This window comes from Danio rerio, chromosome 20 (assembly GCF_049306965.1).
Source record: "Danio rerio strain Tuebingen ecotype United States chromosome 20, GRCz12tu, whole genome shotgun sequence".
NCBI lineage: Eukaryota > Metazoa > Chordata > Actinopteri > Cypriniformes > Danionidae > Danio > Danio rerio.
In genome coordinates, this window is record NC_133195.1 from 23,181,078 (window position 1) to 23,207,180 (window position 26,103).

General features: G+C 37.6%; 1 protein-coding gene across 4 annotated transcripts in view; it reads left to right on the forward strand.

Annotated features, from left to right (window-relative positions):
• rtn1b (reticulon 1b) overlaps positions 1-26,103 on the forward strand; it is a 58,161-nt gene that overhangs the window by 449 nt on the left and 31,609 nt on the right. The window contains exons 2-4 of one of the 4 annotated variants that reach the window (XR_012395394.1): positions 16,460-17,179; positions 20,395-22,404; positions 22,795-24,283. Coding sequence is in view for 2 of the 3 variants with exons in the window: in NM_001328271.1 (NP_001315200.1) it covers positions 16,460-17,179; positions 20,395-21,189 (1,515 nt within the window). In the remaining variant the exon portion in view is untranslated. 4 annotated transcript variants of the gene reach the window in all.

The window sequence follows — 26,103 nt, forward strand, 5'->3', positions numbered from 1 at the left end:
TTAACTTCTCTGTCGACCGACCGGGGCCTTGTTGTCAGGTAGCAGTTTACCTTGACGGGTTGACTGACTGGCTCTGAGAGTGGAACTGTTCTGGTAAATTTGGGGCTGAACATCGGGAATTTGACGGCTCTCTTAAGCACTTTTTGAGGAAGGAATTTTGAGAAATGTCATTATTTATTGAACTGACCAAATTGTAAGATGGTTTTAAGTGTAGAATTTTAAATCAATTCAAAAGGGGTCAGTGTTTACACCATTTTTTTTAGAAGTTGTTAGGCTGACAATCGATTCCTATCATATTATGTGATGTTAATAGGCCTATTTCCCAGTCGAAATATTGAGACATATTTGTTAGTTGAAATTTATAACATTAACTTTAGCCAATAGGATACATGTCTCACGGAACAAGGTAACACTTAGTTAATTTTGAAAGTTGAATAGGCTATAAAGTTTTAAATAAGTTCAGGGAATTGTACCAAAATGCTTCAAATTACTTCTAAAAGGAACTGTCATAATCATCCTGATAAAAATCATAGAAAAGATCAGAATCAAAGGAAAAAATTATGAAGTTCTATTTTTTCTATTTTTCATTTCTATTTTTTCTTCATAAGCACAAAGTCCTGATTAGTACTGAATTTGTGTTATTTTTTAACTGTTAACTTTATTTTTCAGTACTGTTTTGCAATTTAGCCTAGATACTACTCATCATTCATAATAACAAACACCATAGCCTACTACTCCTGAACGTAATTCAGGTAGTTCTCTTAAAAAGTTAGTAGTACACTGTAAGTGCACGTTAAGTACACTGATATAAAGTACAACAACTTGACATTTACTGATAACTATACTGATGATTAACTGTGCAAGAAACAAATAAGTTCAAAGTCCTCGTAAAATCAAAAGTAACCATATGATTTTCAGTTAAATTATTAGAAAAATTCTAATAATTCAGGGGGGCTAATAATTCGGACTTTAACTGTATGTATATAGAAGTCATGTTTGCTAGCACTCAAATAACCTAATTGTGAGTTATAAAACAGTGAGCTAATGCGGAAATGGTACAAGGTGCATAGTAAGGGAAAAATAAATCAAATTATCACATAATGCGGGAGTTAAATAGCAAGAAAAAGTGCCTCAACTGCTGCTAATGGCTCTTTACTCTGGAACAGCCAAATAAAAGGAGATTTTCCCTCGATTAATAACCTTTTTAAATTCAGAGAGTCCTCACAGAGGTTAAGTGTGGTTTCTTGTGGCACTCATTGGAAATTCTCCCGCCCGGCCTCTAAACAATTAGTATTAATTGATGAAGTAGATCCAGCATCTAGCCTCTTAAAGTTATAAATGCATTGTGAGTCACAAAGTTTCATATGTGTATGAATCACCGGCGGATTTACATTGAGGAGAGAATTAAAAACAGAATTCTGTGGTAAAATACTATTATCAGACTGAATCTCTCTGATTAACATCTGAATCTCTCATTAGCACAGTCTCATTACTCACCGACTTTTAAAGGATTTCATACTTGGTAATTTGATAGCCTGTCAATGGATCACATTTAGAGCACGTGTGGAACTTTTTGTCATCTCTGTATGAAACATAATTGTGACCTTTGGTACTGATCCTGAATGATTTTGACCACCTCTTTAAAGTCTAGGTTGACATGACATAAAAATCAACATCTACAAGCCATATATTAAAAAAAAAATATCCTCTGCAGGGCTCAACAATAAGGACTGCCCGATGGCCCGGGGCCAGCGATTGAGATGCTTGGGACAGTAGACAGGATGGTTACTGGCCCGATTGGGCCACTGCTGCCTTGTCACTAAAGTTTATTTTGCCTTTGACTATTTGTCAATTGCATGCAAATACAGCCTTTGAATTGACAAACAGTTTGGGTTTTCAAGCCTTCAAATGCTACCTTCTCGGTTCCTTTTATCTGATTGGATGTTGTGAGCACGTTATTTTTTTCAGTATCAACCAGTACAGCAAAGAGACAGCAACATGGCGACAACATCAAACGATGATGCTAATGAAAAACATTTGTTTTTAACATCTTGGAAGCAGACATTTACAAGGGTGCACCACAACTAAAAAATAAAGCAATATTTTGTACAGTTTGCCGTCAATTTGGCAGGTCAACCATCAACACTTTGAACTTGGCTCATTTTACATTTATTAATTTTTTTTCAACATTTAAGTTCTAGATATACAAACATTGTAACACTTTTTTTTATTTGTGGCTAAGAAATAGCTCTTCTTTTTTTATTGGTGAGCCCAGTAAAAATATTGGCAGGGCAAGTAAAAATCTTAACCACTGGTCCGATCGGGCCAGTAGAAAAAATCCTTAGCGTTGAACCCTGCTCTGTCATCTGAAGTGACGTAGCTGCCACATTTGTTCTCATTAAGTCAAAGCATAATGTTTTAAAATATATCACTATTCTAGCCATTTAAATCTGATTACTTTGTCATATCAGATGACACACTGCAAATTGCCTAGCTTCATCTTGAGCAAATAAATGAGCTATTTTTACTTTGCTTCAGTCTTTAATTTCTTCAGCTCTTGGAGTTGTAGCCAGTCACTTGTTCTTAATGTCAACTTAATCTGGTTTCCATTGACAACATTACACAAAAATGCTCACATCCCTACAGTTAAAAGTTTCTCTGCATTTGAAATGAAGAAATCTGACAGTTTTAGGCCCAATACCAATTCTGTTTTTGTACAACTACCCCTTCCCTTGGCCCTTGAAACAGAGTGAGAAAGGAAGGGCTTCAAAATTTACCCCTAAGAAATGGGATACCACTACAGCACCTGCCCACGTCATCATATTTCATTCTGATCTCTTGATTCATATGAGATTAACGATCACGACTGCTGTAGTTATTCCCATTGTGTTATTTTTGGGTATTTATCTTTAAGAAATCACTGAAGGCATATATTATGGTAACATAATGGTATAACGCGGCAATAAGCTTGTAACTGTACTGTGCATTTACACCGTGGCCATATTCATTTACGTAAACATACAAAAACAACATTAACTTTATATCAGACTCTGTAAAATGGTCATTCACAGCCACTAGACTTTTCTGACAGTTTATTCGAGTGTCGCATGTTGTGGGACTTCTATACAGGAGTTATTATTATTTTAGTTTTTTTTTTTAATACTAGTTTGTGCATCTCCTCACTTCTGTGTGCAGCTACAGTATGCTGCCATTGTAGGTGGTGTATTCTGGGAAATTTTCTTACCCCTTGGTTTCGAGTGTGATCCTAAAAGTCTCCATTTCGAGGGCTATCTAGCCCTTCCCCTTAGCCCTACTCCTTTAAGCCAAAGAGAATTGGGATATCCCTACCCCTTCACGTGAACGCGCAAAATAAAAGGTAGGAGCAAGGGGAAGTGTTTAGGGGTGTACATGGGATTTGGCTTTAAAGGGCCATGAACCCCTTCGTTTCAGCAGGGTGTTTTCACACCTCTACTTTGGAAAAAGCCAGAAAAGTGGGCGTGTCCAGCTCTGTTTAGGGGGGAGTGTCAGAGGAGCAAAAGTGGGATGGTGTGGGAATGTCGATTTGACTACGCGCTGAGTTTCAGAGTCAAAACACACACACACACACACAGGGGAGAAAGGGACTGTGTTTACATGGACATCTGTAATCAAATTATTTGCCAAATTATTAAATGGTGTACTTCAACTGCAGTTTGGCACTTTCATTCAGGGAATTGATTTGTGCCCCTAGTGACAAACGAGATATTTGATTCGAGGAACTGCTGTAAGCGTGTATTTTTATTGCAATGTTTTATACCGCACGGCGAATGAGAGAAAAAAATAAACTCCGCATTTCTCTGTAACTTAGATGCACTCAGCAGGTAAGCCACGTGTGTTATTCCGGTCGCAAAAAGCGGTGAAAATCCTACACGACGGTAATAGTTTGGTTGTGGTGCTAACATGTTTACACTCGGTGCAATAGTTAGTTCGATACGAACAAACTAAATAAACAAAGGCAACTGGTCGCTCACTTACCAAATCTGTAGAGAAAGGACAATCCACAGCAACTAGAACCGCGTCTTTATTAAGAGGAGACGAGCAGCGAATCCGGATCTCTATTTGCAGAAGAGAAAAGCTCTTGGGTAAGCAACGTTCCTAGACATGTAAGTTATTGTTGTCGCGTGTCGCGTCGCATATATTGTAATCCACATGTGAGTCCAGCTGCGCTCTCACAGAGAGAAAATGAAAACAAAACTGGACTTGAAATTATGAAAGCAACACTGCACGCTTGTTTTGCCAGCACAATGTGGCGTCTCTGCCGTCTACACAGTAACATTAATGAATATTAATGAAGTTGCACAATAGAGCGCGCTGATTGGTTTGAACCAAGCCTTACTCATGCGTTAATGCAGCACAATTGGAGACGTAATACGGGACGCCCCGGTACAGACGTCCAGTCAACACGCTGGAATACACGCTAAGATCTCATGGCCGTGACGCAGCTTCAAAAATTTGTTTCAAACCGGAAGTACGAATTTGCTCGAAATAACGCAAAAACTACCAATTTTCACTTTTTAGTCAGATATATGTGTCCTAATAGTGTTTTTAGCAGTGTGGGACACATATACGACTGTCAACAGCTCAAAAAATGTGTTTCGTGACCCTTTAATGTGTGCCCATGTGAACCTGAAATTTGTGGTTTGTGGTTTTTAATTTCACCATATGTAAGCTGATCCACACTGTTCTTTTTCAGGAATACCAATAGCATTTGTTTTCAATTGACATGAATCAGAAATCAATTTAGAAAAATATTGAGTCTAAATGAAAACTTGCAGACCAAAATCCAGTTGAATCTGGAAATCTGAACTGATACAGACGTAATCAAAGAGTCACTTACATGTGATGCACCCAAAGGATGTTTTTTTTTTCAATTCATAATGAAGACTGACGCATCAGTATAAAGCTTGAAATGTTTTAAATGACACAACTCAAAGGTAAAGCAAAAATACAGATTGTGTCATTTGAATACTTGCTCTTGAATAATTGAATACTTTAATACTGCACAGAATATAGCTAATAATTTTTTTTTGTTAATGGTTATTGCATAGAAAGGAATACAGAAGTATAACATCAATAAAACATTTCCCACCAAATGTGAGTTTACTCATATTTTTTTTTAATCAAAAAGTTACATACTGGAGTTTCCTCCTGTTAAAACTTAGATTTTGAAATGTAAAGAAAACCTTTGTTTTAGTGCCATCACATGTTAGTGACTCCTTATACTTTTAGTTAGATCATTTTAAAGTTAGAGCTTTACCTTGCCATTTGTACATGAATAATTTAGTGGACAGAGGTGAAACACAACCTCTGACAGAATGCATTTGACTTTAATTCCTTCCAAGGAAGAGCCAGTCTAAAAAAGCACATCTATATTGGATCTATTAATAATTTTGCTTTCAGTATGATACTAAAACATCTCAATTTTTCCTCTAGCATTTATTATCTTTGCCTTGGTCACATTTAGGCATCATGTTACATTTTGCATTTGTGCAAGAACAATTAAAAACCTGATTTTCTCCACAGACTGAAACCAAGTCTGCACTAAATAGCAAGTCTGTTGCATGTGTGTGACACTACTTTATTTTGCACATATAATGAGCAATTATATATCATGTGTCGGTTGTGTAATGGAGAGACCCCTCTGTGCTGTCTTTAATAATCCACCGATCAGACACCATGAAGCCTTTGAGTTGTATTCTAGACAGTCAGTTCATTGTTTTTAATGTCTTCGCTTCAGTGAGTCGTGATTCATTAGGAAGCTGGAATGCAAGTTTACTTTCTTCTTCACACACATACTGTACAGATAGTGTTTTTGGTTTCAGATTATCAAATGTGCAGCAAAGAGTGAGAAAATAAGATCAAATAAGCAAATGAGATTAAAAGAAACTTTCTCTTAGCTGTAAGATATGCATCTCATTACACTCTCTTAGCTCCTTCTGCCAGGAATTTGATAAATATTTACACTCTATGTAGTGAATAAATACACAGTGATTAAATTCTGTTACATAATGTGAAGAAACTCTTTACTGCTCCAAGCTGTTCATATTCATTTATGTGTAATTACTCTTGTTTTTCGGGAAAAATATCTCAACATATCTGTATATAAACATATGGTGTATATTATTTTACAGCATTTTATATCTTACAATTATCTAAGACTATGAGACTATCATTTATATGTTTTTTTCTGACTTATGAACAAATATTCCTAATTTTTTTTTAGCTATTTATCCTTTAAAAAAGATTGTACTGAGAAAAGAACAGCTTCAAACTCTTTGCATTATTTTATATAAACATTTTTCTGGCATTCTCTTTCCACATTCATTTTCTCTCACAGTATTTCAGATTACATCCATAATGCATTTGCCTTTTTTTTTTTTTTGCTGGGCTTAATTTATATTATAGATAAACATGTTCTACTAGACTGGGTTATCTGAGAATATGTATAACAAAATGAATCACTGACAAGTTTATTTGTATGGATATTTCAGCAGATTTTCAACTGATGTTTCAGATATGTTGAGGTCAAATACTTGTGATAATACTTGATCTAAACATAATATGTGATACAAACATCGAATAAACTACTAAATTATATATTTTCATTGGAGTAAAAGTAATAAAAATAAAGGTAAACTATTTATTTCTCGTACTGTAATACTGTTTAATTTTATTATTCGTTAGAATATTAAATAGGTCAAACTGGTCTGCCACAGCAGAATGAACCGCCAATTACTCTCATACATGTTTTATTCAGCGGATGCCTTTCTAGCTGCAACCCAGCACAGAGAGGTCACTAATTCTTAAAGGACTTATGCTAATTTGTCCATTCTTTGTCCACTGTTAAACCAGATTTCTACAAACAAATTATCGTTATGTCTTCAAGAAAATCTAATTTTCCTTCAGGAAATGAATTTGCCATATAATACTAAATTCTTTAGTGTTTAAACAGTATCACTATATTATGTATTTTATTTTAAGTATTTTACTACACTGTTCACAAACAGTAAAAGTGTTTGTTCTTTTTCATTTTTAAGATTTTAAGTGCAACTTTCTCTGTAAACCTGCAGTCATCTGCTGGAGCAGTTTGTTTTCAAAATGAGAAGTACCTCCAACAGCTGCTTCGGCTCTTCACAACCATTCGCAAATCTGTTCTGTTAAAGAAGTAAATCTGGTGCATTCGTACACAGACAGACTAATCATGTGAAAGTGTGCCTGGGGTGTCTTGGCACAAACTCCTCTCACGTGCCATGGACCAGTGAGTGTTGTCCTGATCTTCCTTTTGCCAGATCTTTCTGTTGTGTTGAGATGAGAGGCTCTAATATATTGTGCTTCCACTGGGGCTAAAAAGAAATCAGCAGTGTAACGATACATTGTTAAAATATGAAATTTCAACATAAAAGTGTGTTAATATGTAAGCAACAAGCAGTTAATTTTATCCAAGAGTAATGCCTTTATGACATACAATCCAGTCAAGTCTTGTTTGATATACAGCATTTTATGCAGTAGACTATATATTAAAGCAAGGGTTACAATATTTACTGTATTAACATGGAAAAAGCACACCAGTCATGTATTAGATTGCAATTACAATATTCGTTTATACTATTAAGCCAGTTATCATGCAATTTCTGCACTGAGAGTTATTTACAGTGTTAAAGAGTTAAATTCCGATGCAAATCATTGACCAAGTGTTAAAAACATGAACGTATGACAGAGTATGTATTTGCTAATAATCATTTTCAGAAACATTTTTATTTTCAAGCATGGCTCAAGTTGACATATCTAAGGGTGGAGCTCCTTATATGACCACTTTGCATGGTAAACCATACACACCCACACAAGACAGCAAGAGTGGCAAGCATTAAAACACTTCACTCAGGATAAGGAAGTTGCTACAGCACTGCGCAGGACTTGTTCAATAATAGCTTCAAAGAAGTGTGTTTTTGGTTGTAAAGGGAAGTTGATGTTGTTCAGCCATAGTTAATTTAAGATGCAAAGATTTCCCCCTGTTTTATTTGCCCATGTAAGATGTCTTGTAGGTCAACTGGTTGACTCAGTATATCCACCAAAAGCTTTTTCTGGAGAGAAAAGCAAAGAAAAAATCTGTCTCTCATAGGCCTTTTTTTGTTTCAGTAGGGTGCTTGTAACCTTAAATATAGGTTAAAACATTATTATTTTTGCAGCTCAGTTTATAGCACTGTCGCCAGTTGGCATTTCTGTGTGGAGTTTGCATGTTCTCCCTGTATTTGTGTGGGTTTGCTCTGGGTGCTCCGGTTTCCCCCAGTCCAAATAAATGCGCTATAGGTAAATTGGGTGAACTAAATTAGCCATAGTGTATGAGTGTGTGTAAATGCGAGAGTGTATAGGTGTTTCCCAGTACTGAGTTGCGAACGAAAGGGCATTTGCTGCATAAAACATGTGACAGAATTTTTGCCGGTTCATTCTGCTGCAGCGACCCCTAAAAAATAAGCGACTAAGCCGAAGGAAAATGAATGAATGAATGGTATTATTTTTTGTTTCAGATATTTAGTCACATTATTCTCAAAATCATTCTGCATAAATCTACAGATTTGTTACAAAATTCTGTCTGCAGATAATTACACTCTCATAAATAAAGGTACACAAGCTGTCACTGGGGTGGTACCTTTTCAAAAGATACACATTTGTACTTGAAGAGTCCATATTGTTACCTACAAATTTTAAGAGGAACACTGGTACTTTTTAGGTACTAATATGTACCCTTGAGGTATTAATGTCGACCTTTTAGGTACAAATTTGTAGCTTTTGAAAAGGACAGCTTGCGTACCTTTATTTCTGAGAGTGTGGGGTGTTTCTGTGATGCACAGCTTTGATGTTAATAGATGTGTTTGAAACTCACTGACATTTCTGTCAGATGTGGTTGAAGTGTGTGCACGAGAAATGTTCTCCTAATTCAGTGTCTGCGGTCAGATAAGATGCTGAAATAGTCAATAGTCAGCATCCTCCTTATGATCACATGCAAAGCATAATGGGTAGTTTGCGTTGTAGACAATAAGTGTATAAGAATAAAAAACACTAAAGACTTTATAAGTTTTCAGAGGAATTATGGGTTCAATACTTAGTTCAGGGTGTTCTCTGTTAATGAGCTGGTGATCTTGAATTACTGTAGGTGTGTTAGACAAAGGAGACATGCAAAACGTGCAGAGCCGTGGGTCCCCTGGACCTAGATTGATAAGCACTGCTTTACAGGGACTCAAGATTAATATAGAAATTGGGGTTTGAGGACTGATTTTTCTTATTCTCAATTTATTTGGCAGTGATAATAGTTGAATATTATATAACAATAACAACTGAAGGAGCATTACACCTCTAGATTTTGTCAAAACAAGAGTAATATTGTTTCAATTATGTGTTGTTATACAATTATGTTAAATACATAATTGCATTGCTTTGAAACATAACCCTGTGTTGCTTTCCCTGCCTGTCTCTTTTTGTCATCGTTATTTATTAAGGAGATCTTGTGTGACTTCGTCCATGCCTTCCTGTGAAGATAGACCTGGCGCTGACCAGAAATAACACAGACTCCAGGAAGGAAGTTTTCACAATGATCTTTCTAGGCTCCGTTATAATTGTCAGAGCTGCACAACAAAGAAAAGAGTAATTCACTTCATGCAAAAAGTCGAGTACACACTTGTGAGTCAAAGGGCCAACATAACCAGAATATCAAAGAGTACATTCAAAATAATGAACATGTAAGAGCACTACTGGGCCCAACAAAAAAGAATTGTATTGCTCCTGCATGGTGACTTTTCCTGGAAGGTAGATCAGCCCAATTTAAAACAAAGGTTAAATGGTCATTTTATTGCAAAAATGAAAATTCTGTCACCAGCTACTTGCTCTTGTTGTGTTGTTTCAAAGCCATAAAAAGTGAACTCCTTGATTTAAAGTATTTTAAGTCAAAACAGAGGTTTCTGTTCTACTGCACTCATGTGCTTATTTCATATAACCTATTTTACATATTTAATAGTTGAGCAGTGGTGACACTCCTGAAGCTGTACAGTGTTATAAAGCTTTGATCTGTTCATTAATCTGAACTGTGGATCCTGCTTATTCCCCAGTAAGTGCTTTAGGATTAAGAGGAGAAGTGATTAGCACAGTAGTGTTAACACCACTGTCAATGCCTGATTCTTTCCCAACAAACATACACCCATCCATACACACTTCCTTGAACCAGTATGTAACCATTTTCGATATTTTGTAATTTCCAAGACAGAGAAAACTAAACGATCATTTCTCCTCATATTGTTCAGTCGCCACAGTATTGTTTTAAGTTGACTTGTTAATTTTCTGATATTGTTCACACCCTATTGCAATTGTTGTGCGATTCTTGAATGTTTATCATCTAAATTTGACTATACTAGACACCTTTGCATTTTTTTAATGAGCCTCTATTATGGGTTTTTGAAAATGACCTTCTATTTAGTGTGTAACACAGCTCTAAGTGAATGAAATCATCCAGCTGAAGTTTAAATCTGAAAGTGCACCTTGTTTAAAACTATTGATTTTTTAACGAAGTAGTCGACTCAGAGTCGAGCAAATGAATCGTGTCGGTTCAGATCTTTTGCCTGAATGCATCAACCTCGACATTGTACATCACCAAACATGTAGAACCGGTTCCGGTAAAACGTGAATGCGCCTTTCCCATCAGACAATAGTGTAGCGTGGGGAATCACGGGGCTGATCATGACACGAAGATAACGATCACTGACAGATGGAGATTCGGCTATGGGGAATAAAGGGTTAAATTTCATTTTCACAACAACAACACAGTATAGCCAACAGTGTTCTGTGTTTGTTCCTGTCATTTTTCTGATTTTTGATAAAATAACATACTCTGCAGCACGGAATTCACCGTTTGTTATTAAAGGAAAGGTCAGCAACGACTATCACGTATGGGACTTTGTCAGACTTTGTCAGAAACTGTTACAGTTCATATGGATTAGTTTCTTCTAACTCTGGATCATAACATGTAAGTTTAATTAAAATTGTTGTCTTGTTTTGTGTAGTTTGCTAAATATGTTTTTGTGTGTGTGTGTGTTATAAGTTTGTAATTACTTAAATTTGATAGACCAGTGCCTGTAGTGTATCTCTCAGGTTATATACGTTTGTGGCTGTTCACGTTGCGTCCATAACCACGTTGAAAATATGATGCGTGCTTCTTTCTTGAGCTATTTAAATGTGTTTCTGAACTCGTGATCCTCTGCCGTTTATCTTTGCTATGGCCACCACTGGCTGTTCCCACACACACAGCGTGGTAAATTTTCAAAATAGTTCAACTTTTGCCACTGTGTGGATTAATACTGAATGTGTGTTGTTGTTATTACTTGGGGTTCGGGTTAAGAGCCGAATAATATGCTGCTGTTTAACTACATTACTTTATTGCATTCCTGTATTGGGCTCTCACATACTCTCTGCTGCTTCATAGCCGTGGGGGACATTTTTCGCGCTGAACCCAATCAACCAATGACAACAGACTGGATTGTTGGACCAATCAGCTCAGATTAGCCTCCCGCATAGAAGGGGTTTGGAAACAAATGAGTTGCTGAACGAATCATTTGGTAGTCGTTGGGATAATTAGGTAAACATAAATGCATATTACAAGACAATGAAAGTTTTTTTTGACCTTGCACCCAAATCAGCCTGTTATTGGAGACCCCCAAAACCAAAACATGACCTATTATAATGACAAATAGGGGCTCTTCTAAAAATCCAGCCTTGATGAGCATAAGAAATTAAAAGAAAAACATAAATTCTGGCAAGAAAAACAAAAATTATAATGAAAGGTTACAGTTCAGTAATCTTTAAGGTCTCCACTATAATATAGTTGTAGTTCAAGCCAACAGATTTTACTAAATGTCAAAAAGGTCCAATTTTGATTTTATGGAGACCACACTGGAAAACACCAGAGTCCATGGCTAGATCAGAATAGAATTTGCTTAAGACAGAAGACGGACATTTTCTCACCATTTACTCGCATTCAAGTGTTTTTTAACACAAATGAAGAAATTCTGAAGAATGTTGGGAAATGCAGCCATTGACATCAATAGCAACAGAAATACTATGGAGGTCAATGGCTGTTTTTTTCCCAACATTCTTCAGTATGTCCTTTGTGTTCAACAGAAAACAGAAAGTCAATCTGGTTTGGAACAATAGGGTATATGTAGAAGCACACAGAAGGACTTTTAATTTGTCAGTAACCAGGGTCAAACGCTTCCGGTGAACTGTATGCCGTTACAAATTTGGCACGTTTAAGGTCTGTTTTCTTAAAAAAAAAAAAAAAATTCACTGCCTAAATGATATACGCTATAAAGTGGGTCTCAGAATGTAAAGAAGCACTGGATTAAATACCATTTTTCCGTGCCATATCTTTAAATTATTCAAATTTATTTTACTCCAGTATTTTCAATTGCGTTTCTGAGCTTGTCTGGTGATCCTGACAGGTGCGTGCATTTAAATATATATATTTTTTTGTATCTCAGTTTATGCTTCAATAACTAAATGAACGCTGAAGTCTATTTAACTGATTGTATTTTAATTACATTACAGCATCGATGCAGTAAAAGGAACCGTCTAAAATTTAAAACGTCACATTAACTGTTCATCTGAAGTTTATCAGTATGGGAAGAAACACTAGCTCTGCATGCAGTATACCCTATTAGAGGGTAAGCAAATTATGACAATCTTTTTCATTAAGTTTTTCCATTTAAACTTTTTTTTTTACTTTTAACTTTCATTAATTTTCCATTTAACTATCAATTATTTATTATATAAATGGGAGAAATCTTTAATAGTGTTCATTTGGACCAACACATGATTTATTCCTGTTTTTCAAAATGCAAGCAATATTATAAGTGTGCAGGTAGAATACCTCTAAATGAAGGTTCAGTACTGAAGAATATCATGTGCTTTTGCTATCAATGTGTTTAGGAGAGGATGAGTCATGGTTAAATGTTAAAGATGAGAGGTGTGGGCTGGGGACTGTGTGGTGTGAACAAGCATCATCCCTCACATTCTAAAATGTTTCTGTGACCATCGCTGTGGTCTGCAGGTACAGTCTGCAGGTACAGTTTGGTTATTGTGCTGGTCACCAATGAGATTAAGAAGAGTGTATGTTGATATTGGTTGTTTTTGAAAATTCATGGGCTGTCTTCTCACACTACACTTTTTCATAGATCCTCACACTTCTTAGATACCGATGGTTAAAAATAGATTCCCTGTGGAGTCAGTTTGCCCAGTGAATGTAGGGCAGCACAGAGACAGAGGCACAGGCTCTCTGATGGAGCGGGGTCACGTTAACACAAGTCATGAGATTATCCACTGTTACACATCTGTAGTTTGGAGGGAAACACACCTGATCCTGATGTCAAAAATATACCATGTAAAGTCCAACGAAACGTTTAAAAAAATTAATCTAGAATAAACATGACAACTAAAATGCAATTCCGAAATCTGACACCCGCTTCGAATGTTATCACTCGATTGAATGGCTGTCATCAGTGAACTAGTAGGCGCAGAAGGCTACTGGCCCATATCTATCAGCTGATAACCACATAATGCCCATTTAATTGATTGATAACATTCGAATCAGCTAAATCTGACAGACTGTTTTATTTGCTAAATGACTCAACCCATATCTATAGAGGCTATTTCTGCTTACACATTTAAAGTAAGGTATGTTAATCACTTTCAGCATGTATTTGCCTGAAGCCTGAATAATTTCTTACCCTGGTTTCTTTACTTTAAACTGTGGTAGGTTATTTTGTACATTTTAATGCTGTTTTTACACTCAAACTTAAACATCCTCCAGTTTTTAGCAGTGTGTGTTGCTTATTGTTTTGTAGACTGAGGCATTGGTGTCACCATAGATCTGCTCATTTTCAGATCCCTGGGTGAAATCTCACAGTGTGTGTGTGAATGTCAGTGTGTTTGTGTGTGTGTGAGTTTGTGCTTCTGGAGCCCTTATGTGAAACCACTGCAGTCGACCTTCAGTAAAAATTGAACTGGAAAACTGTCATCTGCCACAAATAGCAACAATAATAGAGTGAAGGACAGAAAGGCAGACAGGAGCAGACTATGTAACGAGAAGGAGACAAGGTGAATTGATGTGTATGGGGGTGTGACGGGACCCTCACTGACTGCTGATGAGACACACTACAGTAAAGCCCTCAGGAGGACACTTTAGCAAAATGACCACTTAAAACGTACAGCGTTTCTAATGTCTCAATTTCACAAACAACACATATACACAGTCAAATTTCCCCAAGGTCACATGATGCAAGAAGCTTTGTGAGGCGCATGCAGTTACAGACAAGGTGAAAGTGACACTCTTGTGCACAGCTCTTATTTAAGATGCATTTATTTTACTATATAATTCCACAAATGTAATCAGCTCTGCAGTGATGTTTAATAATCATGTTAGTAGGAGTTGAAACATTTTGAAATAGAACATTTGTATTTTAGACAAGTAATATGATATACATGAAGGTATGATTTTATAAATAAAAAGACAAAAAAATTATCAGCATGTCTGTGGTGATTGAAAAAAAAGATTGTAGGGTAAATTATATTTTATTGAATCTGCATTTGCAGAAATTTAGAATTTGCAAAAAAAAAATTGCATTGATTTCCTTCTTAGTTTTTGTTTACATTGAAAACTTTCTAGAGGTGCAGAACTTTACTTGCCTCACAATTTAATTAAGAGGGCAATGATTGGATTATAAAACAATTATGTAATAGATTTGTAATAGTTTCATTATAGTTACAGTTGAAGTCGGAATTTCTGTTTAACGGAGAAAAGTTTTTTTTCCACACATTTCTAAACATAAGAACTCATTTCTAATAACTGATGACATTTAAAGGCTTAACTAGGTTAATTAAGCTAACTAGGCAGGTTAGAGTAATTAGGCAAGTTATTGTATAACGATGGTTTGTTTTGTAGACTATTGAAAAATATATAAAGCTTAAAGGGGCCAATATTTTTTTTGAACAATTAAAAACTGGTTTTATTTTAGCCGAAATAAAACAAATAAGACTTTCTCCAGAAGAAAAAATATCCTTGCTCTGTCAAACATCATTTGGGAAATATTAAAAAAAGGAAAAAAATCCAAAGGGGTCTAATAATTCTGACTTTAACTGTATATTAATATGCACAGTATAGTTCAACCCAGGCTCATTCCGATTACGTACCCCTATATACATTTTTGGAGAGAGCAAAATATGTCCCAGGAGCTACGTTTGTTTGCAGCTTTTGTTTTTCGCGAATCTGCTGGAGGCCACTGTGTACTCTTTTTCAGATCTCACATTTCTCTCGTGAGTGCCATTCGAGCCTCCTGTTTAGTAAATCCACCAGAGGCTGCTGTCGGCTGACTAACTGACTGACTAACCAACCGACTAATCCCCCCACACTCCCCCTTCCCTAAACCCAACCAATAGTGTTTTCAAAACCACAGATTGACCCACCCACCCACTTCCCTAAACCCAACCAATAATATTTCAAAAAGTGCCGATTGAACTGCCCACACCCTTCCCTAAACCTAGTTGCAGTGTTTAGAAAAGCTTTTCAGAAAAAGAAAAGCCCTTGTCTGATTTTTTTACCACATTTTCAGATTTTACCTCATTCTCACCCTGTTATTTATTTGTTTATATTATTTTATTTTATTTTATTGGCTTCAGTTTTTGTCTTACCTGCCTTCAGGGACTGTTCTTCATCGGACTAAGTACCCGTTGTCATGGTCAACTTCACTCTGCATCTCAAGTCTGCTGACGTATGCGTTAAGCTACCGGTCAAGCTGGTAACAGCAGTAAAGCCGTCCACATGCAGGTAGCAAGAAAAGGAACGGTGTCATATCACCCTGTAGCGTTCGTTTTAAATCCGAAATGCTCTGGCTACATAATTTGCGATCCCCAGAAAAGTATATAGGGTTACATTTTTTAGAATAAGCCTATGTTGGTATAGTTGTATGTCATTTTTCATGTTTAAAATACCACAGATGCAAAAATGCAAACCCTGGAACAATGAATAAAAACATTTTATATATATTTACCTGAAATTAAAAAATATATATTCACAAATGCCATAATCAAATCCAAAAATAACTCACATAGTCTTTATTATGAATGTATCAGATTTGTGACATGTGAAAGGATTCTGTGTATTTGATCATTCAGTTGGGACCGCATGGTGACAAAGGAATCTTTCACTAGTTGTTTGATGTGTGTCAGTTCTTATGGATAAATTTAAAGTTTGTGAATTTGGGCTTTTTTCGTGCTGACCTGATGTGTGTCAGTATAGCAACAATAATTTTTACAAGAGTTATTGTACTTATGTTTTTGCTTTAGGCAAGTTCAAATAAATTTTTGCTGATATTCTCTCATGCAGATAAATCAACTTCAAGCATTCAGAAGTCCAGTGATGACAGGGATGACCTGTACACCTCCCTCTTGTCCAATCAACACTATTCCTCTCATGAAGACACCTCTTACTTTTCTGGCAGCCTGAGCAAATCTGCTGACAAACATACAACCCACACTGATGACTTCATCTCTGGATCCTATTCTGTCACCTTCAGCTCAGATTCCAGCAACAAGATAAAAACCAGCACAGACCAAATTGACAGCTCTCACAGCACAGAGAGAGCTTTCGGCTCTTCTTATAACTACATGGACATCAGTGGTAAAGACGACTCGAGGAGCTCACAGCGTCCCCTGGAGGACTGGAGTATGAGTGGCCTCTCAGAGCCCTCCCTGTACACCAAACTGGAGAAGAGCCCATCACCGGTCGAAGTAGATGCAGATGAACTTGGCTCTGCAGGACTTCTGGACACTCAGACCTTCCCGTATGTGGAGGAACCATCTGATGAAGAGCTCTCTGACTATCAACCCTATCGATCTCCAGGTACCGGTAGCAGTGCCAGCCCGGTGAGGATCACCTTGACAGAAATACCACCCACATCTGTATCACCGACTACAATCCAGCACAGCCCCACAGTTACAGTTTCCCAGAAAGAGAGTATCCTGAGTCTGGGACTGGAGGGAATGCCTACTGTAACCCTCTCAGAGCCGGAGGATGACAGCCCTGAGTCATCTACACCCCCTACAGGTGAGCGTCACTATTCTACAGTAGTGCATGCACTACCACAGGTATCAAGCTCAGTTCCTGGAGGGCCACAGTACAGTTTAGCTTTAACCCTAATTGAACATATCTGCTCAAACTAATTCAGTCCTTCAGGCTTTTTTGAAACCTACAGGTAAGTGTGAACAAAACTCTGTACGGCTGCGACCCTCCAGGATCTGAGTTTGACACCCCTGCACTCTTAAATTCTTTTACTGACTGACCACATGCTCCTGTATTGCTTTATTTGTCAATCTGTTAACACATAAACACCACAAATCGATCAATCACTTAGTCATCCTCTATCCTTCAGATCTATCAGAGGTTGCCACAGCAACATGAACTGCCAATTACTCTGTTTTTTTTTGGCACCCAGCACTGGTAAACAATCATACACTCTCTCATACACACATTTATTCACTATGACCAGTTTAGTTTACCTATTTTTCTAAATTAGAAAAATACCTATAGTGCATGTCTTTGAACTGTGGGAGAAACAGAGCACCCGAAGGAAACCCACCAAAACATGGGGACAACAAGCAAACTGCACACAGGAGTTCCACCTGGCCCTTTCGGGATTCAAACCAGTGACCTTGCTTATCTTCTTGGAAAGTAGCAAAAACATTTTTAAGCTTGTTTGGAAAGGTAGTTTTTCTTGCTAGCAAATCTATGTAAGGCCCAATGATTATCAAAGCTACAAGTAGTGACGAAGGGACCCAAACCCTGCTCACTGCCACTCAGATTCACAGCTCATACACACATTCATCTTAAAATAGGAGATAGAAGCATACAAAGAAAAGAAAATGTGTTCTAACTGTGGTTTGTCAAGCCCGTTCACCTGTGTGAAGGGCAAGTAGGATTAGCCTTTTTGAACTGAAGATCCCTGAGCTCTGCCATGCTGAAAGGCAAGATCTAGTTTTGCATGCTGCTTATTTGCCTTGGTTGGTTTGCATTTTTGTAGTTTAATAAAAAGAAAGTTGAGATATTTTTAACTCACTGCTCTGTAGGTGCGCCTGGAAAAAGAGAGTTTGTGGCATCGCACTTGTGTCACTACCTATTTGCATGCGTAAGCCATGTGTCTTTTTCAGAATCAGAATCAGTTTTATTGCCATGTGTGCTTCACACACACACAAGGAATTTGTTTTGGCTACAGAAGCTTCCATTGTACATAAAGTGACAAGTGACAACACAAAATAAATATGGAAAAAAGACGATAAACATTAAACAGAGATGCACTTAGTCAAGAAATTTGGATGTTCAATTGTATGTACAGATTTGTTATAAATATACAGTTTATAAGGTGCTGTGTACAAATGCGTATGGAGAAAGTATTGAATTGTAAATTGATATAAGGTGCTGTGTACAAGTGCGTATGAGAAAGTATTGCACATATTTATTGCACAGTTGGGGGATATTTAACTGTTCATGAGGTAGATGGCCTGAGGAAAGAAACCTTTCCTGTGTCTGGCTGTTTCTGAGCTTGGTGCTCTGAAGCATCGACCAGACGGTAACAGTTCGAACAGGTAGTGTGCTGGGTGCGAGGCATCCAAAGTGATTTTGTGAGCCCTTTTACTCACTCTGGAAGAGAACAGTTCCTAAAGTGTAGGAAGGGTAGTGCCAGTGATTCGTTCAGCTGTTTGGACTATTCGCTGTAGTCTACGGAATTCGGTTTTGGCAGTGGATGCAGAGGATGGATTGGATGACAGCTGAGTAGAATTGTAAGAGCAGCTCCTGTGGCAGGTTAAACTTCCTCAGCTGACGAAGGAAGTGCAGTCTGTGCTGGGCTTTCTTCAGAATGGAATCTATGTGAATGTCCCACTTCAGATCCTGAGAGATGGTGGTGCCCAGGAACCTGAATGACTCTACTTAAGCCACAGTGCTGTTCATGATGGTGAGTGGAGGAAGTGCAGGGGGGTATTTACTAAAGTCCACTATCATCTCCTCTGTTTTGAGCGTGTTCAGCTCAAGATTGTATCTGCACCATAATGCCAGCCACTCCACCTTCTGTCTGTATGCAGACTGATCACCATTCCGGTTGAGGCCGATAAAAGTAGTGTCGTCTGCAAACCTCAGGAGCTTGGTGGAGGGGTCTTTTGCGGTGCAGTCGTTGGTGTACAAGGAGAGGAGGAGTGGGGAGAGAACACATCCCTGAGGGGCACCAGTGCTGATAGTGTGGCTATGGGATGTGATTTTGCCCATCTGTCAGATGTTGTCTATCTGTCAGAAAGCTGGTGATCCATTGACAGACAGAGCTAGGAACAGAGAGTTGGGTCAGTTTGTACTTGAGCAGTGATGGGCCGACAAACACTGGGAAGTTCCACACTGAGGCGGCCATCCATGCCCCATCTTGATGAGGTCTTCAAAATAAACATTTGAAATTAAACAGCTTTAGTTCATTAAGAATGAGCGGATTTTCCTGTTCTTTGTAAATCATTTTGTTCATCAGTGCCTTTAGCAGTGGTCATCAAACTTGTTCCTGGAGGGCTAGTGTCTTAAGATTTTAGCTCCAACCCTAACCCTAACCAACCACCTAAACAAGCGAATCAAGATCTTACTAGGTATACTTGAAACATCCAGGCAGGTGTGTTGAGACAAGTTGGAGCTAAACCCTGCAGGGACACAGGTCCTTCAGGACCCAGATTGGTGACCCCTGGCCTATAGCATAGGTCTCAAACTTGATTCCTGGTGGGCCGCAGCTCTGCACAGTTTTGCTCCATCTCTAATCAAACACAGCTAGCTGATCCAACCAATCAAGGTGTTCAAGACTACTAGAGACTATTAAGCAGGTATGAGTTGGAGGTGGTTGGGGCTAGGCTATGCAGAGGCGTGGCCTTCCTGGTATTGAGTTTAAGACCATTGGCCTAAAAGCCTAGTGTGTTGATACTAGTATGTGTTGACAGACACAGCACTGAGGTGTTCATGAACTTCATGCAAAGCTAGTTTTAAATCCCGGCTCATGGTTCTTTGCCTATCCATCCCTTCTTTTCTCTCAATGCATCACTGTTCTCCATTGCCCTCTCCATTAAAAAAGTGAAAAACACTTAACTACTGTATGCGCACATAGTTGCAGGAACACCGGACATAATGACTTTATGCTACAATTTGTAGTGTAAAATCACAGATTGAATTACACTGCCATGATAGAGCAGATGGCCACAAGCATTTTAGAAACACTCCTAAATATTTCCCTTTTTTCTTAATAGAAGACTCTGAATCTCCAATGGATCCAAACATCCAGGCTGGTGAAACTGAAATAATGAACTCCATCCCAGACAGCACTCAAGCTTCAACAATCCCACCGGCTCAACCTGCCTCAAAGAAAGACAGTTCCCCAGTAGAAAATATGTCTGCCCCTAAATCCACCTTGCCCCCTACTTCCCAGGGTTTTGAGGGTAACAGCGCCGAATCTGGTGACTCTGAGATTGAGCTGGTGTCTGAAGAACCAAGTCCACGAGCTCCCAGCTCTGGCTACATGAGCTTCAGTAAGACTCCTGCCACTGCTCTACCAACCATAGTTGCTTCCACAGCACCTGTCCCATCTTCTACCACTGCCATTCCCAAGAGCCTCGCCTTGCAGTATAGCATCTTGAGGGAGGAGCGTGAAGCAGAGCTGGACAGTGAACTGGCTCTGGAGTCCTGTGGAGAGGAAAGTCCAAAAAGATTAACCCACGGATCCTCAAAGCGCTACAAGGAGATTCCACAGGCAGTCAAAAAACCCACATCCCCAACTTCTGCAACTAAAGAACCATTTGTTACTTCCACTACACCTTCTACGACCATTCTGGCCCCAACCAGTGCCTCTAAAGAAAAGATGTCCACCATGGAAGAGAAGCCTAAACACAGCACAATTCTAAGTCCAGGCCTTCCAGAGCTGAAGGTAGAGCATCCTGCCGGGGAGGTGCACAAGAAAGAAAGGAGACGGTCCAGTCAAGCCCGCAGGGGCTCAGAGAAAACATCTGCTCCACCAGCTGTCTTCCAGGGTTTCAGCAGGGAGAAAGGTAAATGCATGTTCTTCAATTGCTTATAGTCACCCAAAAAACACAAGTTCACTTTTGTCCCTCTTTTGTGCTTATTCTGTAATTGATTACTAGGCCCACACAAAATCTGCATGTGCAAAAATCTGCAGATTGAGTTTTTATGTATTTACCTGTGTAAATGTGTGTAAATTAATATTTATTCAGTTTTGAAACTAATTTCAGTAATATCGTTCACTAATATAAAAATGTTCATATGATTTATTTACAATAAAGTATGTAAGGTAATATTTTCATCGTTTAGTATATACACTATATGAGAGGCTTGCTTTGTTTACCAAATAAGTGGATCTAATAAGATTTGCGTGGTGAACATTAAATTAAAGTAAAAAAGGTATTATTTTTACTTCATATTTTATTTCATTTTAGTTACAATACTCCCAAAACTATTCCGCATAAATTCACAGATTTTTTACAAAATTCTGTGCATAAATAGCAAAAAATGTCCGGTCCTATTGATTACTCACCTTCATGTCATTCCAATCCATGAGACATTCGTTCATCATTAGAACACAAAGTAAGTTTATTTTAGATTAAATCTGAGAGCTCCCTTATCCTCTGTAACGCCTGGGGGGAGTGACACTCACAACAGAAGGTAAGATCCAATATGCAGGTTTATTCAATGTCAGGCAAGCAGTGGTCATCAGGTGCAAACGGGTATCTATAGACAGTCCAGAATCATAAACGATAAACAGGCAAAAGGTCGAAAGGCTGGCGGCTAAACTAGAGAACAAGGGTGACAAGGCTAAGGTCTAACACGGGGAAACAAGACAGGGAAACGCGTTGTAATGTCACAAAGATGCAAACAAGACTCGGCACACTGGAAGGGTGAAAGAGTGGCTTAAGAATGGAGTGATATCAGTCTGTGACAAGGTTCAGCTGGTGATTGCAATCAGGATAGATGAATGAACAGGCGTGCGTGTTTGGGAGCAGTGCATGTATGAAAATGTAGTCCTGGGAAATGCGGAAATGTAGTTTTGAGAGTTCGTGTGAGAACCAGCGATCTCTGGAAAGCGATCGCTGGTTGTGTGACAATCCTCCTTAGACAGAATTGGTAATGAACATTGTTGGGTAAGTTACTTTAAAAATGTATTGATTACTAATTACATTATCAGTGTAGTATTTAAAATATTTTATAATTACTCTAATTACCTGAAAAGTGTTTTAATTTCTCAATAAGTAACTTAGCTAATTACTTTTTAAAAATCCCTTTAATCTCAACTGGATAGATAGTAGCTGAACCTTTTAATAATTTAAATAATACATTTAAGATCAAATTTAACAAGATTAATTTACAATAAAATTTAAGATTTTATAATAATAATAATATTAATAATAATAATAATAATAATAATAGATTATGCAGCAATAAGTATTAATTTGTCACACCAGTGGGTTATATTGTTTTTTAAATCATGTCGACAATAGATTTTTTTTTTTTAAATTAACAGTAATCTCTTACTTTAATTTTGCACCTAAAAAGTCAATTAATTACAGTAAAGCACTACAGTACTTAGTAATCCGTTACACCCAACATGGGCCATGACTAATGAAACAGTCAATGTCCAGAAAAGGAACTAAAAATGAAACATTAATGTGTCTTTGACTGTAATCATACAAAGCTCCATGGACAATTTTTTTGCATCAAAAAGACTGAAAAGATTACTTTGTTTTCCTATATCACCCGCATCAGATCATGGTCCACATCAGTGAAAATCTCATCATTGAAAAAAGTGCAAAACTTTTCGTTGATGACCTTTTTGTCCAGGACTAAGATGAGATGAAAATGAAATATCATACTTCATCAGCATGCAATAATGTTAATGAAAAAACTATGACACTAAAGCTTATCAAAAAGATGAAGCTAACATTGATTCTTGTTGTAATCCGCTGGACTTCTGCATTGTTTTGCAGTCATATAGTTTGGAATTACACAATGGTGTGTAACTGCTGACAAACTGTTTAGTTGGTTGAACTAACTAAAGTGTTAAGTCTGAAATAAATCTGACTCACGCTCATTGGCCTCACCCTACTGTAGGAAACTCCCTTTGGCTTTAACAGCAGGCAAAACACATTTCAATGTCTCAGTCCCTTGGGAATCTGTCAATCCTGGGCATGCATAAACTAATGTTCCTAATATTATATAAAGGCGTGCTAATTGGTGCTTGCAGGTTCTTACATGTATCTTGCACTTACATGCACTTTAAAAATTTTGATTTTAGTCAGACTAAAACGATAATTGTTGCTGGAAGGGCATCCAAAGCATAAAGCATATGCCAAAATAATTGTCATTTCATTCCACTGTTATGACACCGTAGAATAGTGAGTGTGTAAAGCAATAGTTTGTGCATTTATGTTACATTCAAGACTCTGCAAATCCCAATTTTGTTCAGTTATATTAATAAAACATACCTCATTAAGATTCGCTTCATTAAAACTGTGCAAAAAATCCAGCTCAACAAGGCTGAAACGCTGATATAATAGTCAGATGTTACGACTAAATTTAGGATAAGTGCAGTTTTTGTGTGACTCGTAAGTTCTTATATGAAAACACTCAAACACGTTCTCTGGACTCAGGTTTCTGATACACATTTCCTGCTCAACTGTTCCTCCACATACATTCCAATAAAATCTCGCATCATCCAACAGCAGCGGCACAGGGAAACATTACCCTGTGTGATATAATGTGTCTTGTCATCTTTAGACCTCCAGAAGGTCATACACGAAAGATTATATAAATCACAACACACATTTCTCACACTGTCCCCTGTGTCTTTTGATGGATGGCTAATGTTGTAGATTTTCTTTCACACCTGTCTGCTCTCGGCATCTGTTGTTTGTGTCTCTGGGAATCAGCAGACCTCGGTGGAAAAATCTTGTGTGAAACTGTAAAAAATTAATATGGAAGATCTGGCTGAACTTACAGAAGTCAACAATTTACCAAAATATATGTACTGTATATTTTTTTTGGGTGTAATGGTAACACATCCCTTTAGTGCAGTGGTTCTCAATGTAAGATTATCAAGAACTTGCGACCCCCCCCCCCCAAAAAAAAAAACTACAAAAACATATACAAACAATAATAATTATTAATAATAATTAACAATAATAATTTATTTTAAGCTGTTTGCAGTATTTTAACTATATTTACTATACATTAAAATAATTTTGCTTACCTTTAAATAGGATGGGTGTACTGTTGACAGTAGAGCAAGTGGATCTTTACTTTATGAATTCATCTTGATATTTCTGGCATTCCTAATTCTGACGGGATCTTGATGTTATGCTTGGATAAAGTAGACGGTTCCGATGACTCGGGCAGACTGTCCACAGTTTCCTCAACATTTTTAGATTTGTGAATTACATATTTATCCATATCTGCAGTTGTTGTTTTCACATCCAGATGTGCACTGTAGTGATAACTCGCGAGTTAGACGCTGCACAGTAATGATGTTCGATTTCCTTTTTTTTTTAACTTTCTAATCAGTACTATCTTTAAAAAAATCTGAAAAAAATTATTTGTAGCTTTCACTTGTAATACTAAACAATATATATTATAATCACAGAAAATTCTAATTCTAATTCTAATCACAATATTAGAATCACTCTCCAGACCCCTTGACCCCCAGTTTGAGAACCTCTGCTATAGTGAGTAACAATTCTATGATATACTTAAAGTGAGTTCAAAACAGCTTTAGCAAAGCAAACTTTCTGCAGAAGGTTGTTTTTGCTGGTAAACAACACCTTCCAACACTAATAATGTAATAGGTTGGTGTGGCTCTGTTCATTTTCTGTGTTCCGTATGTAGAGGTCAGACGTCTATGAGTAAAAACATAAACACAGAGGAGCTGTTTTATAGTAGATATTGAAGTATAAATATGAAAAAGGGGCAGAGAAACAGCTGTTTAATGGCTGTATTTTTGCCTCTAAATAGAAATTGTAAAAGATTTTGGCTGTATTGTTTAAATATGTAGATGTCACATTTGACTGCTACAGAAATGATGATTTATTTGCCAGTTTTATTCATTTAATGTGTCGTCTCTCACAGGTAAAATGTTTTAGATTTAAAAGGTGCCACAACATTTCTACAGCCTATAAGTAAATTTCATTCATTCATTTTCTTTTCGGCTTAGTCCCTTTATTAACCTGGGCTCCGCCAACTTATCCAGCACATGTTTTACGCAGCGGATGCCCTTCCAGCTGCAACCCATCTCTGGGAAACATCCATACACATTCATTTACACCCATACAAACACGCGCAAAGGCAGGGAGCACATGCAAACTCCACAGAAATTCCAACTGACCCAGCCGAGCCTCGAACCAGCGACCTCCTTGCTGTAAGGTGACAGCACTACCTATTGCGCCACCACGTTACCTAGAAATACTTTTTTTTTTTTTAAGTTAAAATTTTCACATTTTTGTATTGTTTTAGATGTAGTAAAAATATTTGGGGGGCTTTGGGGATATACATAATATAAATGCCATGTTTATTTACACTCACTGTCCACTTTATTAGGTACACGTTACTAGTATTGGGTTGGACCCCCTCTTGCCTTTGAAATCTTCCGTGGCATAGATTCAACAAGGTACTGGAAAACTTTCTCAGAGATTTTGCTCCATATTGACATAAAAGCATCACACAGTTGCTGCAGATTTAAGCTGCAAATCCATGGTGTGAATCTCCTGTTCTACCACATCACAAAGGTGCTCTATTGGATTGAGATCTGGTCACTGTGGAGGCCCTTTGAGTACAGTGAACTCATTGTCATGTTCAAGAAACCAGTCTGAGATGATTAATGCTTCATGACATGGAGTGTTTTATGCGTTAAAGAGATGGACATGGTCAGCAACAATACTCAGGTATGCTGTTGCGTTGAC